Source organism: Mugil cephalus, chromosome 4 (genome assembly GCF_022458985.1).
Source record: "Mugil cephalus isolate CIBA_MC_2020 chromosome 4, CIBA_Mcephalus_1.1, whole genome shotgun sequence".
Taxonomy (NCBI): Eukaryota; Metazoa; Chordata; class Actinopteri; order Mugiliformes; family Mugilidae; genus Mugil; species Mugil cephalus.
In genome coordinates this window covers 21,100,714-21,120,406 of record NC_061773.1, presented here as the reverse complement: position 1 = coordinate 21,120,406, position 19,693 = coordinate 21,100,714, and the positions used below count along the sequence as shown (strand labels likewise).

General features: G+C 43.6%; 2 protein-coding genes across 3 annotated transcripts; one reads left to right on the top strand and one right to left on the bottom strand.

The window, feature by feature from the left end:
* Positions 1 to 747: 747 nt before the first annotated feature.
* On the top strand, positions 748 to 6,161 carry LOC125007238 (TRAF-interacting protein). Of its 2 annotated transcripts, none has more exons than XM_047583930.1 (16): positions 748 to 937; positions 1,107 to 1,225; positions 1,318 to 1,375; positions 1,449 to 1,535; positions 1,713 to 1,752; positions 1,834 to 1,961; positions 2,062 to 2,156; positions 2,854 to 2,967; positions 3,466 to 3,553; positions 3,655 to 3,744; positions 3,819 to 3,907; positions 3,997 to 4,152; positions 4,232 to 4,277; positions 4,359 to 4,463; positions 4,564 to 4,614; positions 5,546 to 6,161. In XM_047583930.1, the coding sequence occupies exons 2-16, from the start codon at positions 1,128 to 1,130 to the stop codon at positions 5,651 to 5,653; spliced, it is 1,353 nt and encodes a 450-aa protein (XP_047439886.1). In that variant the 5' UTR covers positions 748 to 937; positions 1,107 to 1,127; the 3' UTR covers positions 5,654 to 6,161. The 2 variants fall into 2 exon arrangements, with proteins under 2 accessions (XP_047439886.1, XP_047439885.1); XM_047583929.1 differs by having other exon boundaries at positions 749 to 937; positions 1,103 to 1,225.
* Positions 6,136 to 19,641, bottom strand: grm6b (glutamate receptor, metabotropic 6b). Its single transcript, XM_047583928.1, has 11 exons — positions 18,812 to 19,641; positions 17,087 to 17,682; positions 14,240 to 14,456; positions 13,291 to 13,426; positions 12,952 to 13,106; positions 12,516 to 12,656; positions 12,206 to 12,406; positions 11,269 to 11,408; positions 10,341 to 10,964; positions 9,953 to 10,264; positions 6,136 to 7,740 (listed from the first exon to the last, which is right to left on the bottom strand). The coding sequence occupies exons 2-11, from the start codon at positions 17,624 to 17,626 to the stop codon at positions 7,501 to 7,503; spliced, it is 2,706 nt and encodes a 901-aa protein (XP_047439884.1). The 5' UTR covers positions 17,627 to 17,682; positions 18,812 to 19,641; the 3' UTR covers positions 6,136 to 7,500.
* Between the last annotated feature and the right edge of the window lie 52 nt (positions 19,642 to 19,693).

The following is a 19,693-nucleotide window of genomic DNA, read 5'->3' as shown; positions in this document are numbered from 1 at the left end:
TCTGGGAGCAGCAGGAGCTGCTGGGTTAGGTGTAGTCTCCGAGTGTCTCGAGCGCAAGTGCCTCAGCATTGAAGAGGTGTTATTATTAATGGCCAGCTCTTGATCACAAATAAAACACTTGAAAATAAAAGAAGTCTTAACTTTAAAATTTTGAGTTAGCTGTGGTGGAATGAAACCACATTCTGCAAAAAGAAAGGAGAGTGATAGAGATGGGGGGATGTCACCGATGATTTCAGCATCAAATTATCAGAAAATGATGCAATGAAAGAACTTGAAAATCACCATAGAGGTAGCTGGCGGCATGTAGAACAAGAATCTGGAGTTGGCAGAAAACAATTTGATTTGTTTCTTAATTAAGTTCTTAAATCTGACTAAGCAGAAATGAGTGGGGTTCTGAATGTGCTTCAATAATTTTGCTCTGTCGTTTTGTTTTAATCATTAAAAAGAATGTAGTAAAAACAACAAAGTAATGACAGACTTATGTATTTCAACAAATGGAAATAAGAAGAAATTTATAGCTTACTGAATTTGTGGGATGCACTTGAATGCGCCATGAAACCACTCATGCGCTTTGCCGTACGATACGATGTAGACGGGCACTCGATTTTCAAGAGTGGATTGCGCGACCGTGCCTCTCCGAAGCGCAGGTGGCGTGAGTGCAGTGACAAGACCAACCTGACGTTGAAGAATAGTAGTGGCCGTGCATACGAGGAGCCCTGAACGCACCGTAAGGGGCGGGACTTGTGTTCGAACGTACAGCGGGTAAAGTTAGCCGCGTTAGCCCCTGTGTATGTATAAACACACAGTCTACGGTGTCAAATAACGAGCTTCTTTTTAATACTAGCTCCTTAACCGAGTTAAATTGACACACTACAGTTAATATCAGCGATGCTTGGACTTATAACAAGTGGCTGTGCAGTAACTTAGTACTCGTTTGGTAAGTATGACTGGCTAACGTTAGTTAACCGCAGCTTGCTAACGTTACACAAGCTGTAGGAAAGCGATATACCATTTAACGCGTCTGTGAAGGTTCTCAGTCATTTAACATTTAACATTTCACGCACACTCATGGTGACATATTTTCATTTTCCTTTTTTTTCTAAGAGGCAGATCATCGTATCGCTAAGATGCCGATCCGAGCATACTGCACAATTTGTTCCGATTTCTTTGATCACTCTAGAGATGTCGCTGCCATCCACTGCGGACACACTTTCCACTATGAATGGTGACTTAATTTAGAAACGCACCTCCACAGTAACGATACTCGTGTTTTACCTTTTTTTTTTTTTACTGACTAATTCCTTTTTAATTTTTCAGCCTTCTGCGGTGGTTTCAAAGTGCCCCCACAAAGACCTGTCCCCAATGTAGGAAACAGGTAAAGTAACTCTGCACATACGGATCCATCTTACAAACAAACAAACAAATGACATGTTGTGGTTCGTGTGCAGGTCAGCACCAGGCACATTATCAGCAAGCTGTTCTTTGACATCGGTGGAGGGGAGGAGGAGAACACAGCAGACCCAGAAAGCTTACAGGTACCAAACACCTATTTATTACACCAGTGTAGGTTTGTTTTACTGAGTTTGAAAATAGACAAATACATAGTAAATATCCCATCTGAATCAGAAGCTACACATACTCCTTAAATCGTTTAAACTGGGTTTACAACGTCATGTGTTTTGTTTTCACTTTTGTGTTTCTCCCTTGGTCAGAATGAGCTCGATCGAATGAAAGCACTTCTGAGCTCTAAAGGTAAGAAACCGAACTGTTCTGCGTTTGACTGTGTGACGATGCAGCTCTACTTGATCACACACACGTCTGTTCGATTTGTAGAACATGACTGGCGGGACAAAGAGAAGATGGTGGCCGGTTTGAAGGACACCGTGGACAAGCAGAAGAGAGACCTGGACAATGTGCGGAAAGAGATTACGGAAAAGGAGATGCTGTGTTCTGCCCTCAGAGTACGCCAGCCGTCTTCGAATGTTTAAAAAAAACACAGTATCTGCTCTGACCCAAACTGTAGCTTTAATTATGCTGTTCTAATGTTTTGACCGCTCACAGAAACAGATGAGCTATTTAGAGACGCAACAGAATGAGGTTCACGCTGCCAAGGAGGAGGTCCGGAGACTGAGGATCAAACTGAAAACGTTTGAAAGGTATCTGTAGTCCAACACTGTCAAGAGCTGCATTTCCACTGCACAAACTTTTTTTGTAGTACTTTTCAGAAGTATAGTAACTTAAGTGGCTGGGTATATGAGTATTTTTATGTCCACTCGTATTTTTGTTTCCATTTTTTTTATTTTTAACTCAATAACTTTATCTGAGAACACAAAACAAAACACTACATCCCAACCACAGCTCCTGCTTACTGTTGTTGTGTAGTCTTCTGCACCATTGCTGCTGGACTGGAGCATGTTGTTGTTAAGTTGCATACAAAAATAATTAAAGTAGCCACCCTCTTCATATGTCTTCACAGGCTTTTAGATTCGCGTGTAAACAAACAACCAATAGTCTGAAAGAGCTTTTTAGTATCTAGAAAAATGTTCCTGGGACTACAAGTCCTGGTCGCTCTGTGGAAATGCAGCTTATGCATCACGCTCGGACCACATTTTAAAATTCCCCTGGATGCTGATGTGATGCTTCGAGTGGTCTTTTTGAGTTTTGTTAATGTCTTGGAGAAATTTCGTGCATGGGAGAAATCAACTAGAAGACCTGTCATTGAGCCTTGTATCAGCACCAGTACCAACCTGAAAACCTGACATCCTAATGTTTTGTTGCATGTGAAAACTGTGTCTTACAGTGTAAAAGAGCCTCATTCTGAAGTTGTGCATTAACACTAAGTCTCTGTTGTAGCCTGGACGTGTTGTTGCAGGGACAGAGAGCAGAGGTAGAGTCCATGATCACAGATATGGGTGTCAGTCACGTGGCTGTGGAGCAGCTCTCCATCTACTGCATCTCTCTCAAAAAGTAAGAAGCCTGAGAGCTGTTGCACATGACACACATGTATGTCGCTTCATCTCACTGATATCATTGTTTCTCACCGACATGTGACATGCTTCGCTCATTCATTTCTTTGTAATAATAATAATAATACATTTTATTTATAATGCCCTTTTTATCAAAGGATCTGAAAGGGTTACAGGTTAAAAATGGCAAAAAAAAACATCTCATTTTGGGGAAAGAGAAATAAAAACAAGAAGATTTAAAATGTTTAAAACGTCTAAGATGGAGAACCAAAACTTCTGCTAAAAAGAATTGTCTTTGTATTTCATGTGTCATCTGTTTTTACTATTTGATCTTAATGTATCTTTGGCTGATTGTGTTGTTTCTTAATGGCCTGGCACAAATGCCTTTCAGCCCGTCCTGGTTCATGCTCCCTTGTCTGGGGACGGCTGGTTTACTGCTGGAGTCTAAATGCCCATTCCTGCTTTCATTCACTATTTATATGCCCTCCTCCTTTTACAGAGAGTATGATAATCTAAAAGGAAACCTGAAGTCCTCAAACGACATGTGTGAGAAGCTGAAGAGAGAAGTGCTCTCCTCAAATAACAAGGTAGCTTAATGTTAGAACAGTAAGTCCCGATCTCTCAGAGGACTTTGTTCTTTGATGTAGAATGTTTTAATGTTGTTTTATTTATGCTTTTGCTATTTCAGTTACAAAAAGCGACACTGGAGGTGAATCGGACAAAAGAGGACATGAAGTCTCTGCAAAATGACCTGGTCAATGCAGACAAAGAGATCAACGTAAGGCAGATCATCAACGACGCTTTAACTTTTCATATCGGGGGAACATTCACGGTTGTGATTTTTGTCCACAGAGTCTGAAGAAGAAGGTGGAGTTTCTTCAGAAGAGTCTGAGCACGCCAACGCGCACAAACGAAGCTCTCAGCCGGCTCGTCTTTGAAAGGTGCGTCCTCTGGCCTGAAATCTGCTCACGCTTTTCCACGAGGCCAGGATGTTCGATTAACAAGTGACTTGTCTCGGCCTTCTCATCAGCCCGGCCCCGATGGAGCTGAAGCAGCCGCGCCTCCACCAGCCGGCCGACTGTGATGACATTGATCTCAACATGACGTATGACATCACTACCCCAGACGACGTGGCCAAGAAACCAACGCAGGTCCATTCAAAGAAGATGCGCCTTGACCCGTCTTTGTAAGTGTCTTGATCTGTTCAAAGGGTTGTTGTGTAAGCACAGAACCGTTCATGACAACTATTCTTATTTCTTTTTCAGAAAATCTGTGTCCAAACACAATGAGAAATCCTCATCTTCAAGCAAGGTATGTTTTTAAAAGTCATTCAACAAGGTCCATTCCTAAGTCGGGGTGTTGCATGAGTTTTCTTTCTTTTTGGTCCCTCAGGCTGAAGATGGAGATTCAGCCATGGATCCTTTTTTTAGAAACTCCCTCCTCTTCAGAAAGAAAACTTTTGGCAGCATGTTGGATCCTCACAGGAAGCCAGGAGCCGTATGTACAACAACAACAACCATCCCCTTGAACGTAACATCTTTCCATGTGCCATTTGTTCTTTGAAGCTTCTCGTTGAAACAAATGCTCTTTGTTGCAGATCAAAACTGGCTATGATGGATTAGGAGGACGAACTAAATTCATCCAACCTGTATCCTTTGGAAAACAATATGTGTTGCTTGTGTGCATGTTTCTAGAAGTATTCTAATATTCACATTACTGGTGGCACTGGTGGAAAGATGAGGTTTAAATAGGAAATTCTGTGCGTAAAAACCCATCAGAAACTTGCTTCACTTGTTTCTGTAAAACCAGAACCAAAACTAAAAAAATTAACTGCACTCACCAGCATCAAGGATTTGAGGGACCCATGCTGACTTTTCATCAAGTGTAATTGCACAAAAATTGCTTGCCTCCTCATCAGGGGTTCCTCAGTTAATATAAAATATAATGTTTGATATCTCAATTACTACGTTAGTCATTTGGTAGTTGAGAAAGAAATGCGACAGTTGCTCACACACCACTGTTGAAACTGTTGAAACAACTCCGACTCTCGTTGGCTGCATCTTCACGAATACTTTCTGAGCTTCAGCTGTTTGGCCCTCTGTTTTATTTTTTCCCCCGTATCGCAACTTAACACTGTTTACGACTGGATCTGTTTTGTTTACATCTGCTTCCTGATGAGATCCCATGTGAGGTGGCGGGTTTAATGCTCCCTGATCTGGCACAAGAATCCAGATAACATTTCTTTGTGCAGCCCACTAATGAGCAAGTTTGAGGCGGTGGAGATGAACCTGATTAGAAAATCTTCTGTTAATGTGTGTAATCTGATTCCAAGCTTTACACTAGAAAGTGGAATTAAGCCTGACTCAACCTGACATTCAACTAAATCGATTTGAAGATGCAATTAAACATCATTGCTACAATAGTTCATTATTCACAGTTGTTCTGCGCCCTCAGGGTGTTTTGTTACACTTCAGTTAACATCGTCTGGTCCAGCTCCAAATAAATGTTATTTACTTTTTATTCACTAAACCTTGAGTAGATTCTGTCAGATCCTTCCTTAACCAACCACTCCTCTCCAGTCTCCTTTGTCAGAGATTCGGCCGCTGATGAAGGCTAAAAGGAAAAAAGTGACCCGGCCTCCATCAAAGATCGCACCTTGCCTGACTCTGGACGACTTCCTCGAATGAATGTTTTGTCGTTAAATGTTGGGAATTGAAAGCGTGAAGAATCGCGTTTGGTGCCGCTGTGGGACAGAGAACTCGTCGAGCAGCGGTTCTGCCTCTCAGGAACCAAACATCCTTTAAAGGAACTATTATTTAAAATCAATCCTCCCACAGTCCAGACCACGAGTCTCGACTTTTCGGTGACATCAACAAACCTGCTGAACCTTTATTTTTGTGTTGACGTGAGCATGTTTGTGGACCCGACCAGCCTTTTGCAAGGAGCATTCTCCTGAACATGTGTTGGTGTTTGTTTATGCTTGTATATGAGAGAGAAACCAGTTTATTTGCCACTGACTTGTCCTGTGTGATTGTCACAGATGTGTCTGTTCTCCATGCGCAGAAAAATAAGCAGTTATTCCTCAAACCTGTCTCCGCATATTGACCTACGTGTAGCTATACTGTAGGTGTTTTACTTTCAGTGGTCCAGATGTAAACCAGCACGCAAATAATAAACAATATTTTTTTTTATTAAGATTGGTGTGGGGTCTAAAAACAGTTCATTTATTCGTAAGCATTTCACTGAGCTGCTCTCTCCTGCAGAGGGCAGCACAAACACTGTTTGTGAATCTGGCAAGAGTCCTGCATTGTGAGTAAAAATACACACGGTCGATGTTAAATCAGTGTTGAAAAGGCTTTGCCGATAGAGAAGGAAATCCTCAAGAACAATGTCAGCGCAGTAAAACCTGAGTTGTGCATTATGCAACAAAAATTACAATGCAAATAATACACTGGCAGATTAGAGGTCCTATTTTGAGTGTTACCCGAATGCTAACGCTTACAGAAATTAAAATGAAGTTGCTATCGCGGAGGACCTTTCATGGCACGGAGTTCAAATACAGTCGATGGGTGGAAGCTCTCTTACAAGGTTCCCATGCATGAACATAAAAGTAGCTTGTCTATGGCTCTGGCTTGGCACCATACACACTGACCTTAGAGCAGATTAGTGGACAATATGGGGAAATGCCAAACATAGTTTTCTACTGTGGAGGAGTCAAAGTACCAGGTAGAAGACAAACATCCTGTTCACATCACTCGTATCCTGTTTGCGCCCATAACTTCTTTAGTTTCCACTATCTGCTGGGGCCACAATAACCGCAATTATAACACAATTTGAAGATGGTGAGTTGCGCCAGTGACTGAATATTGATTGAAGTTGAGTGGTAATATTTTTTTTTTTGTGGTACATCACATCTTCCCAGGAGATTTGGTGACAACGTGGTGCATTTTAAGAGCTACTTCCTTCCAGTCCGGTTGGCAGATAAAACTCACGTCACCCCCTCACATAAACAGTATTTCAAAAACATTCATGTAGACATAAAACACACAATCCATGCAGTGTTTGTGGAACCAGAGAACAGCAACTATTCATTAACCCCAAGGGGATTCAACATACACGAACATCTTTCCGTAGGGGCGACGGTCCCCATTTAATCCATCCCCATTTCCGTTTTTTCCTTTCTTCTCTTTACTTTTCTTTTTTTTTTTTTTTTTTTCCGAGGGAGATTTAAAACTACAACACCTTCTGGTCAGTTTTAGCTGTTGCATGATATTATGAAAAAAAGAAAAATTTATTTAAGGTTCATTCAAGATCGTTCGGCGTCCTCTCGGTTCAAGCGTGCTAAAAAGTTGTCCGTGTTTACTTTTGTGCTTCATTCCAGATTCGGTGAAAGAAACACTGTCCCCAAGTGTCTTTGCTGGTGTTTCAGTCCACAGATAGAGGATAAAGTGGGAGGGGGGGGGGGCACCCAGCTAAAAGCTAGAGTAAATGCTGACTTCTCATTCACCACCTCGCCGTGTCACTCTGTGCCGTTTCACTGGGACCTGTCCGGCTCGATCTTGGACTCCCCGTTCTGTTTGTCGTTGGACTTCTGGGAGAGACGCGTGGACACAGTGGCCGCCTGCACCACGGCCTTGAAGCTGCGCTTCCTCTTTTGGACGTTCTGCTCCGGGTGGAAGATGATGACGTACACCTTGGGGATGTAGAGCATGCCCAAGGATACGGTGGCGCTCAGGCTCATGGACACTGTCAGGGTGGTGGTCTGGATGAACATCTGCAACAGAGACACGGTGGGGGGTGGGGGTGGGGGTTGGGGGTTGGTCAGAAAACCTCTCTCAGCTCTAGTCGCTGTCCACGAATGGACTGCAGCTAATAATTTATTACATCATTATGTCCAATTTGAAAAACATAAAAACACTACATGTGATGGTGTGGACCTTCACGAATGCGTTTTTCATCTCAAAGTCGTGTAGGCGGTGTTTTCCCCCTGATGAATGATTGATGACCTGCTATATGTAGGCAGGAAAGAGGCTCTATTTATGGACTTTGTCCGTTTCTCCTCTTCCTTGCTGCTCTTCCCCTTATTGCATATCCAACAACAATAATGAGAGGTGACTTCTCCCGAGACGTGCCTCCAATACATTACGAACTCATTATTCAAGGAAAACTCTACAGGACATAAATAAATAAAGAAGCGCACGCCATAAATAAGACATATTTGTGCCATGAATAAGTCAGATATTGTACACTGTCCTCCGCAGCAGAAGCGCGTCCTGGTATCTCCCAGGCTGCCGCACACGCAGCAGAGTTTCTTTTATCATCCTTGGCATGCTTTTTATGTGCCCCTCTCCGTGACCTCTTCACTTCTGTGGTGTGGTGATTTAGATGTGAAGCGGATTGTGTTTTTGTGCCCGAGGCAAGCGGAGAGTCTCGGGATCAGTGGATGGAGCCATATGTGATAGTAATCAACGGACAGGTATCAACTCCTCCTACACGTGGTCCCACGCATGACGGGGAGGACAGCGATCGCTCCTTTCACGAGGCAGACAAAAGTTACGACCTATATTTAGGTCTTTGGCTACGTGGTGATTAATTGAATGGGACGGCTGGATTGGTCTACGAGGGGTTCCCGTCTCATCTGACCTCCTTTCCCTCTCTTTTCTGAATTCACTTCATTTCCATTCCAAGGAGGTGAAAAGACTTTGAAAGCTCCTCGGGCTTTAATTGTTTCGGCCTGACTGAATCATAATGCAGCTCTCTATTAGTCGAAGCCTATCTCTGTTTTTCAAATACCCCAACGGAAGAAACTGGCCTACGAGCTAAATGAAACTCTCAGTACAGTGGACGGAGGATGTCCCCGTGCGTATAGCAGGAGGCAAATATGATATGACAAGCAACAAAACTCGAATTTGAGTCTGAACATCTGAGGAATTCACTGTTATTGTGTATTGTGCAATTAGTTTAGCCTCATTGTTTAAAGCCCTGTTACTATATATGGAAAGGATCCACAGTGAAACAGAAGCCTTGCAAGGAAAGAAAGGAACGTCTTGATGTTTATTCATATATTTGAAAAAAAAAAGAAAAAAAAACTAACTGCAGCAGAATTTATTAATTAGTGGGTCAAACATTATACATGTGTGAATTTACGCTGCTGCGTTAAAAATGCATCTATGGGCTACACGACACTGTGTAAATGCACAATTACACATTTGTCTCAGAGTTGAAACACAAAGACTGGCTGCTATTCTCTGTTTTATGTGGTAGCAGGCGGATTATCTTTGCATTTTTAAAAATAATTCACCTGATGTGATCATCCGCCACGGCTCTATAAAAATGCAATGGGGGATTTTTATTATCTCCTACAATCTGCATATAACATAACAAGCTACTTACTGTATTTCAGCAGTAATCTGTGCTTAACAATTTATGTATGAAATCAATCTGCTTTTAGTAGTGGTGGTTCAGTCATTATATTGTCGAGTTAAAAAGCAAGAATACAATGAATTATGTACAAAGTGTCGGCAGAAGAAATGGGTTTGTATTATCGGATTTTCTAATATGCATTATTGTGTAAAGAGATGTTTTTAAATCATTTCAATTTGAACCATTTGATATAATTGAAACAACACTTACTAACTGCATTACATTTTAAAAGCTGATCAAATTCCTGAATGGAAATTTGCAAAGCCCTGGATTTTCCTGTATCCAGTATCTAACACTGACCTAGCCGGGAAGTGACTCAAACGTTGGTCTGGAGCTGCTCTGGTAGTTTATTATTCCCCTTAGCAAAGACCGGCTGATTCTACTCATTGCAGTGATCGACAGATGAGTAACATCAATGTAAATATATACGTCAACTGAGCGCCATGGAGTTGAATTTGTTTACAACTCTGACTGTTTTCTTTGTCTGTATCAGCTGAAATGCGGTTGCATGCTACCAGACTCCAGTCACCAGTGGACCCATTCGAAAACGTTAAATGTCCTACCTTCTCCGTTGACTGCGCGGTGCCAAAGAATATGGGTACGAAGGCCAGCCAGATGATGCAGGTTGTGTACATGGTGAAGCCGATGGGCTTGGCCTCGTTGAAGGTCTCAGGAACCCCTCTGCTCTTGATGGCGTACACCGTGCAGGTGATCATCAGCACGATACTGTAGCTCAGACACAAGATGAGGGACAGGTCGGACATGTCGCACTTGAGCACTCCACGGGCGAACTCGGGATTCGGAGGCTTCTGCTCCTCGTAGTCGATGATGGTGTGGGGGGGCATGACGCCAAACCAGATGAACACTGCGAGTATCTGTGGAGAGAAGGGGGCGTTAGCCTGCTACAAGAGACCCGGCTGATTCACGTGAAAGATGCGTTCACAAGCTTACCTGCACTGAGATGAGTATAAAGGTGATAATGAGCTGAGAGGTGGGGCTGATGAACTTAGGCGGCGTGACCGACTTCTTGCCCTGTTCAAAGATCCGGTAGATCCGGTTTGTCTTTGTGAGCATGGCGGAGTAGCTGATGCACATCCCCAGCCCCAGCAGCAGTCTGCGGAAGGCACAGACGGCCACGCTAGGCTCCGCGATCATCAGAAAGGTGATGAGGTAGATGAGGAAGATGCCCGTCAGCAAGACGTAGCTGAGCTCTCTGCCAGAGGCCCGGACGATCGGGGTGTCGTTGAAGCGGATGAAGGTGACAATGACGCTCGTGGTGGCCAGAATGCCAAGGATGGCCAGGAAGACGGGGATGATGGCCCAGGGAGAGCTCCACTCCAGCTTGATGATGGGTGTGTTCCGGCAGCCCGTGCGGTTCTTTAAGGGCCTCATGTCGAAAGGGCACATGTCGCAGGTGAACTCATCCAGCAGGTACTGGTAGCCGTCGCACAGCTCGCAGTGCCAGCAGCAGGGAACGCCCTTTACCATCTTTTTCCTCTCACCAGACTCACAAGGGAAACTACACACAGACTCTGGGATCTTACGGTCACCACCCGACCACTGCATCTCCTCTGACTGGGATGGGTACACAATCACATACACATTATTAATACATAAAATCTGAGTAAGACTTTGCAAAAGTCCAAAAAGCTGCTGCCAATATGGAAATTCATCAGAAACAAGAGAAAGGAACCGGCTGAATTTATGGGGAATAATGCAATATACCTGTAAAATGTATTTATTTGTTGAGTTAGCTGAGGAAAAAATAACTATTCAGTACTACCCAGCAGCCAGTTAGCTTAGCATAAAAAATGGAAATGAGATTACAGGTAGCCTGGTCTGGTTAATTCACTCACTACAAGTAAAAATATATATTTACATTGAGTCGAAGGTGGTTTGTCCACTGGCCGATAATCTTGTAGCCAGGGATGCTGACATTGGACAACTGGTACTGGAAGATGTCATATCGACCAGGAGCGTCTCCATTCTCATTGAACATCACTCCAGTTCCTGCGCTGCCTATCAGGTGGAGACAGAATTTTAATGGCCCGAGCAATGTCGAAAAAATCAAAAAGTGACTGGCAGAGAGGACAAACTGAAGCATTCTCGGCGTGTCTACCGAGCACCTCTATCTTTAATGGCAGCGAGAACACCCACACGCTGTTGAATGCAGCTTGCATTGCTTACTTCAGTCTTGTGCAATCATGTGAAAGCTGAGTGCAGGATGCTCTTTAGAGAAGGCTCTCGTCTACGCATACAGTCTTTCAGTGCACTCTGTTCTGTTGCCCTAACGTGATTGAATGTTCCTCCCAGGTCCCTGCAGGCGCTCAATCAGGAAATTTTCCATAGAAGACAAGGTCATCCAGCAAAGGGAGACCAGTAAATAGGATGCTTTCATAGAACATTTTTTTTTTCTCTAAACTGTGACTTTTTCATTAAAAACGAGGATGAAAAGCAGGAGCCATGTATAGAGAAGAGCGAGGAGGCAGCCCCAGGGAGGGTCATGTTTTGGAGAGCTGCATTCTGCAGCTAGGTACATTAGCAGAAACATCTCAAAGCGTGCATCTTCAAGTTGACCTCCCTTTTGCTGTTTCTCTCTTTTAAATTTATTTATTTTCAAAACGTGTGTGGCGACACAGAGCAGCTGTGGAAAAGCACATAAATCTCCTGAGTGTTTCTCTTAAACTCAGATTTAGACTTTACTGGTCCACAAGGGAAATTACTTGGAAATTAAACTCATCTTTAATGTAAATCATGGCACATTACACGAGAGACATAGCGAAGGAAAATAGGCAGGCTGAAAGTTGAAACCTCACCATTAAAGTTCACAGAGTGAATGTACTGGAGGAGCATCCTTCCTTCCACGGGGTCCATCTTCTCGCAGACCCCCATAGAGCCAGGACAGAGGTCTATGTGCATGCTGTGTAAGGCGTGGGCCATGGCGTATACAGCGTCAATCACAAACTGAACCTTGCCCTCCTGCTCGTACTGAGAGTCTCGACTGATTCTTTCTTCACCTGGTGAACAGTGAACATGTCCCAGAGGATGAGGATGAGAAGACAAAGAGCCCACAAACACAGTGAACTCTGAACGAGTTCCCTCCAGATTGATCGGTGGCTTTCTTACCTGTACACTTTCTTCTACCGGGTTCGTATTTTATGCCGGGGCGAGTGAGTTTGCACTTGAAGTCGTCCTCCCAGAATTCTGCAAACCAGATGTTTCTCCTGTTGTTTTCTAGCGACCTTGAAGTGAAGTACTGATCGAACCCTGAAACAATTCACATTTTATTTTATGCTTCATGAAAATCACACACACCCATCAAAATGACAGGACTTTATTTGATATGTTTGAGCATGATCCTTGTGCATTACTTGCACAATGGAATATGGCAATTTTACAGGGCCTTAATATTGCTATCAGACCCATCATTCATTTCCTATAAGACTGCGTTGCTATTAAACTAATCTATCAATGTCACATGACACAGGCTTTTTTAAGTATTCATATTGCGTCCAACTGGTTGGACTTAGATCTAATAATCTGATTTAATATGTTCCCCTACCATCAATAGAGGCTCTTTTGGGCAGGATGGTGACAGCACCCTCGGCCACCTCCTCCTGGTCTTGAATCGGGGAGCTTTTGGCCCCCCAACTGTCAGATCCAACAAACAAGAAGTGACCCGTCAGGTTGGACTTTTTGGCGGCCTCCAACACCCGTCTGAAAGAGGACATGATATACTGTACTTGATCGTGTACTTTCTGGATTGCTCCTCTGAAGCCTGGCAGAGAAGGATTATCAAAAAGGACTAGGCAAAAAATATAAAACAGCATCCTGGTGCAGATTTTTATCAATTGGAGGATTTCTATATCCCTGCCATGGCATGCAGCAGGGCTCCACTCACTTGATGTCGTCTTCGTTGGCAAAGATAATGACCCCGCGGGCGTTAGAGGTCTCCATCAGCCTCTTGATGATCTTATCAAACTCCCCCGGTCTGGGTTCTCTGGGAATCTTTATAGACTGTGCAATGCACAGCCCTCCTGTGTCAGAAACAGTGGAAATATGTTGGTAAGATCATACAGCTGTGCTTTTTTCCTTATTGTACACACTTTTATTGATCCATATCATAAAACAAAAACAAGAATATAATGACTTAGACATTTTATCCTCCAGTTTCTGATCAGGCTAATTAGCAAATTTTAGCAGGCTAATTTCGCAAATGGTTATTTCTCTCAAAGTGCTGTGTCTGGCCAGCCTCACATAGCCACTAGCATCTAAGTCTAGTCTCTAACCTAAACATAATAATAATACAAGAGTGGAGAGTCATTCTAGGCTCTGCACTGTTAGCCTAAGAGCTTTGGGATTCATGCTAACACAATCACAGTGACGCTGGTAATATGCATGTTTGCTGTCTTAATTTGGTATGTTAGCATGCTAATATTTGCTCAGTAATAAAGCTGTAGTTGATACGAATGTTGTTGGACTCTAACTATATTAATATGTTATATAACTCTTTGGTTAATTTAATCAAAGAACAGTGTTCCAACAGTCTGGATCAAAGCATTGGACTGAATGTGCTACTAGTGTGTCTAGAAACAAGGCGGCGGTAAAGCAGTGTACTTCCCTGCATTGTCAATCACTGATGTACGTGTATTTTTTCTGATCATATTGAATCAGAACCCTATTTCAGCTTTTAAACCCATATGATGGCTCGCTCTGTTATTCGTTGTGTATTAAAGGATTGCTCTTTCCTATTTTAGCCTTTTAATGAGCGAGAAGAACACAGCTTTACAAATGAGTAATCCCTTATTGTCACAGTTGCGATTTCACATTCGTACAGCCGCAGACACAACCTGCTTCTCTGGATATCTGGAGGAAGGCATCAACACCGCTCTCCCCGTAGTTGCCCTCGGAGGCCAGCGTGGAGACGTAGTTCCAGCCCATGGCTTTGACAATGTCCACCATGGCCTGGGCCTGGTAGGAGTCAGGAGGCACCACACGGGAGAAGAACTCGTAGCGGCTTTTGTCGCTCAGCTCCGGGGCAGTGGAGGCATAGCTGATCTGAGGGATCTGAGACACACGGGCAGGTCAGATGTGACAAAAAGGTTCGGCCAAGTGGAAAAACATGGTAAACGTTGATGATTAGGCCGGCATGGGGATCCAAAGGTAAAAGGAATGAGAAATAGAGGAAGTGAACCATGTCAGGGAGTGACGCACCACTTACAGACAACCCCTTAATAATGCTTAAATGGATGTCTTTGACATTAATACTGGCAATTTGTAGTGCATTAAAACCCCAAAACCAGACTATGACAGAGGTCTGTGTGTTCTCAGTGATTCTTAGAATGGAGGCAACCTCACAGTGAGGTCTGCGCAGAGCTGGCTTGTGTCGAGGATATAGCCAACGTCACGGTGAAATACAGATGGCAGGAACCACAGCAGTAAAAGCATTTGTTTGGAGAAAAAAAAAAAAATAGATGAGAAGATTAATTTACTGGTGTGCTACTTCTTTAATGACACAGTTTATGTCGACAGTGTCAACCCTGGGCCTGCTAATGCTGGTCCCCCCAGCATGGCTTAACGTTGGGCCCTCTGGACGGGGCGAGGAGAGAAAGGTAGACACAAGGGGTAGTGAAGGGAGAAGGAGAGAGGAGCGAGAGAACCATTTCACAGATTATCTGGAAGGATTATAGGGGTTTTAGTCAAATTACGTTAAGCACAGAGTGAGAGACAGAGATCAAGAGACTAGAAAAAGGTTAGCATTTCTCAGCTGTAAGCCATACAATATATTTAATTCTGATGCAGCTTTAATTTGCTGCTCTGTGCGAAGTCAACTTTATTGGTCAGCCTCCGTGTTCCGCAACCACATCCAAATGTCCCCAAACCGAAATGCTCCTAAAAGCTTGCGAGAGAGCCACGGGTTCACATCGGCGGCCAGAAGAGTCCGCGTTGGTGTCAGCGAGGCGACTCAAATGTTTGCATACAAATTTGGACTGAACAGCCCAGCTCCTAATCCTCTCCAAATTAATCCCACAGAAGCATCTGCACCAATTCACTCACTACGATCAATGAGCTGTATCACTAACACAAGTATTCTCTTACAGTCCAGTCCAGTCAATAACGGACTGAAAGTGTCTCAGAAATATGATTGTGTGTCCAGGGAAAATGTGCCTTCCGGTGCATTCCACAAGGTTCATTAAAAGTTGAGCGGACATTAATTTCCTAAATCATTAATGCATTTTTCTGACCTTGCAGCCCTTTTTTAATTATTAAAGTTTAAGAAAATGAAGATTTGACTGCCATTGCTAAAGTTCAGAACTGTGTCCTGAAATGCTGGAAGGTACAAAGTTAAAAGGATTATTAGGGAATAGGGGCCCCAACTAATGAGTATTTTCACTCTCAGGTTATCTGCTTAGTACATTTTCAGTTAACCTAGTTCATGGCCTGCTCATTTAGTCTGTTTTTTCAGCTCACATTGTGCGTCCTCACTTTATTTAGTTTGTCTGACAAGTGGTCCAAAAACCAAAGATATTACAGTTACAATGATTTAAAACTGAGAAATTTCAGATACTCAGATACATCAGTTAATGACTGAATGGTTTCAACAGTATCATGAAGATTTAATAGAGTGCAAAAAAAAAAGGAAATTGAATGACTGCAATGTCTTGTTATTGTCCTGTATTAGTCCGACATTTAGCTCATCCACAGTTTTTTGTTTGTTCTCCAACTATTGGGAAAATAATAACTATATATGTGTAGTAGATGCTGAAAACATCACACACCCGTAAGTATAGCATCCTCAGTCCAGAGAGCAGCACATATGGATGGTCAGAAGAATCGCGCCATTTAGCTAAATCTACGCCACGCCGGTCACAAGTTGCTGTTATCCTAGAACCAATGTCATCCCGCTGCCCTGATGCTCTATTTTCAGCCCAGGGTCCTGAGCTGCTGAGAGGGGCTTAGTGGAGGTTGGGATCTATAATTCTGTATTTAACATCTGCCTTGTATGCAGGCGGCCACTCCTTGGCTATCAACTAGACACACCCACCGTAAAGATCCCTGCAACAAGTAACATCCATGAAAGCGGAAAACGTCAGTTTTCATCTCAAACACACTCGGTTTATGTTTCTCGTAGATTTGTGGCAGAGTACGTGGTGTGGGATTTACACCGACTCAGTAGCACATCATCACCGTAAGCAACGTGTAATCGCTGTAATCAATGACCGCAGGGCTATTGTGTGACAAAGAAAAAAACAACTGAACACTGCACACATAACACGGATTAGCCTGCAAAGGCCGACCATGACAATGGGTTCACAACACTGTGAGAATGTGGCAGCCAGTGACACAGAAGCTCATTTACGTTATGCACCATTTGGGCTGTTTTAGTTGGATGTCCGTTGTTCATTCAGTGAATTCTTAGTGCATCTTATGGCTTGTGACACATTCATCACTTACTTCCATTGAAGCATTTTAGAGGCTCAAAAGAGTTTTATCTTACATAACATGAAAAATTATCTTAGATTTTGGAATCTATTTTCCTTTTGTGGACCTCATGTGGGGGGAACCCCTGTTCTAACTCATGTGCTTCTTTATAGCTTCAAAAAAGAATCATGAAGAAGTAATGGCTTACATATGTCTCTGTTTTAATTTTTATTCTTGCAGCGGTTAATGAGGGGGAGCAGAAAGCAAAGTCTCACCGCAAACAATCTCAGAACGTTGGCCACCATGATGGACACCGAGCTGCCAGATGCCCCGATCACCCCGACCACCCTCTCTGGTTTGGGGATGATGGGAGGCTCTCCGTTTGAGCAGCGCACGTCAGAGTTGTCCTTCTGGATGAGGGCTTGGACGAAGGTGAGCGACTGCTCCAGGGCGTAGGTGTCTCTGGAGCAGGTGTCCAGGATCCGAGCCCCGAGAGTGATGTTGGGCAGCAGGTCCGGGTCGCTGTTGATCTGGTCCAAGGCGTACAGCATGGCCTCCAGCCGATGGATCCCCTTCTCTCTCTTGATGTCCCCGCAGGGTACCCCGGCGGGCCCTCGGGAGTGCATCGGGAAGAGCCCGCCCAGGGTGATGTCCCCCTCGATTTTGATGGACTGGGGCTGCGTGCCCTGCTGGGCCCGCGATGAGGGTGCGCCGATACACACCAGCAGCACCCAAAGCAGCTGAAGCCATGTGTGGTGCCCAAACGATGCAGCGAGCCAGCAGCACTGATGGGATGAGCTAGCCTCTGTTGTCATGATGATGACCAGCAGAGTTACTGACAGCACCAGGCCACTCCCTCTACCTTTGACACCTGGGGGTGTTAACATCTGATTATCAACACATCACAGTGCACGGCATGCTACAAGATGACTGACTGCTAGATCATATCCTTCCAAGCTTCCCAGTAAAAGAGTTTTAAAGCTGGTTGTCTTCAGTTTTTAACTGAAGACGGCTTTATATTCAGTTTAATTTTCTCCACGTAGCACCAAATTGTATCATCAGTTAAAGCAGGATCAAGAATTATAACAAAACTAACCAAGAGAAATAAATAGTTGCTATTTACTAAATAGTTCTGTCTTTTTGTGCAAATGCACCTTATCATACACATGCACTGCATCACATACACACACCTCTTCTGTATTTTTTGTATCTTTTTATATATTTTAATACTGTTACTCTGCATGCCCCTGTGTGAGATAGAGAGATGTGTATCCGTCTATGTTAGGAAATGAAAAATGTGTTCAGGATAATTATAAGAAATGTTTCTTCACAATTCTCGTCATCATGATTGGGATATTTTAGCAGATCTGTGGAGTTCACAGGGTCAGCGCTAGAAGCGGGAATGCGTATAGATGCAAAACTAAACTTAGAGTCTCACTTACGATTTGACGCGGAGCCGAGAAAATGTAAGACAAATGCCAAAATATAAGCCACGAGTGTAAGTACACACTTAAGCTGTGGCCGAAATAAGACTTTTAGAAAGCATGCCGGATGACACAGAATGAATACTGGGAGCTTTTATCCCGAAGAGCTGAGAGCCTATGATGGAAAACACTATAAATTTTGCAAAACAGAAAACATCCCTAAACCTTCACAGGATTTCATGCTCCAAAAGCTGGAGCAAGTTAATTATACCTGCACGAGGGTGGTTGAAAAAACCCACAGCTTTGAACTGAATAGCAAATCTGTTTATATTTGGGCACAGCAAATTTTACACCTCATGTCCTTACACTGCAATGCAAACTTAAACATTTAAGATGCTCCATTTTTTTCTGCACTTTACTTGTGAATCATGGAAATCAGTTGGAGATTCTCCAAATCAGTAAGAATGTGATGTGAACGTGCAAAAACCTTAGCAACGTGAATCCCACAACTCTTGCAGACTAATGGGAAATATGATCACAGGAAACAAGCAAGAAGAGAAATTCCTTGCCTCCTACCTGCCCATTCTTCATCGACCACCGCTGACTTTATCCTTCACATGAGCTCCTCCGTGCAGGCCTCCGTCCATGGTCCAAAATGTGATTGTATATGTTTTTAGAGGCAAGGCTCTCCTCTGCTCACCAAAAGTAAATCCTCTATCATCTCAGATAGTGTGCGTGCACTCACAGAAATAACCAAAAAAACACACTAGAAAAAATCAACGGCCTGAAAAAGAAGCAGCCGTGATTTCTGGAGACAAGATGAGAACCGTGAGCTTTGAGGCTGGAGGGTACGGTGTCATGGCAGAATCAGAGAAAAGTGCAGAAAAAGCGCAACATTACAGCAGTGAGATTCTACAAATCACTGCCAAATCCCTTAAAAGCTCTCCCTCTCTCTCTCTCTCTCTCTCTCGTTCTTTTTCCTCTGTGTGCATCTCTGTCTAGGCACCCCCCTCCCTCTCTCTCCCTCTCTCTCTCTCTTCCTCTCCCTCTGTTGAACCCTCTCCTCACTCCCTCTCTCAGAGCACTAATGGCCACAGATTGGGATTATCATGCAGGCGTCTGTGAAGAAAGCACTAGGTGGACTAGCCCACTTTTTTTTCTTTTTTTTTTTCATACGGCCAAAGCAAATGCAGACCCCTCCCCCTTCCCCCGCGCGATGGAACTCCGTCACTTTGAGAGATTAGATGAGCAGCAATTTGATTCATACTAAACACACACACACACACAAGCACGCCGGCACACACTCGCTTTCACACACACACACACCTGTCAACGCTGGCACAATGGTAGAGATGATCAGGACACAAAACAATTTTTTCTGCACCGCAGAATGCAGCTGGATTAGATTTATTATTGATTTGGGTTGATGCTCTGGGGAAAGTAACCCCCCCCCCCCCC

Bases quoted from the DNA above. Each gene is read 5' to 3' on its own strand.
- LOC125007238 (XM_047583930.1), top strand. From the start codon at position 1,128: ATGCCGATCCGAGCATACTGCACAATTTGTTCCGATTTCTTTGATCAC. The intron at 1,226-1,317 runs GTGACTTAATTT...TTAATTTTTCAG, and splicing joins CACACTTTCCACTATGAATG to CCTTCTGCGGTGGTTTCAAA. The intron at 2,968-3,465 runs GTAAGAAGCCTG...CTCCTTTTACAG, and splicing joins TACTGCATCTCTCTCAAAAA to AGAGTATGATAATCTAAAAG.
- grm6b (XM_047583928.1), bottom strand. From the start codon at position 17,626: ATGACAACAGAGGCTAGCTCATCCCATCAGTGCTGCTGGCTCGCTGCA. The intron at 13,107-13,290 runs GTGAGTGGAGCC...GTCCTCTTTCAG, and splicing joins GCCAACGAAGACGACATCAA to ACGGGTGTTGGAGGCCGCCA. The intron at 12,407-12,515 runs GTAAGAAAGCCA...ACTGTTCACCAG, and splicing joins CGGTAGAAGAAAGTGTACAG to GTGAAGAAAGAATCAGTCGA.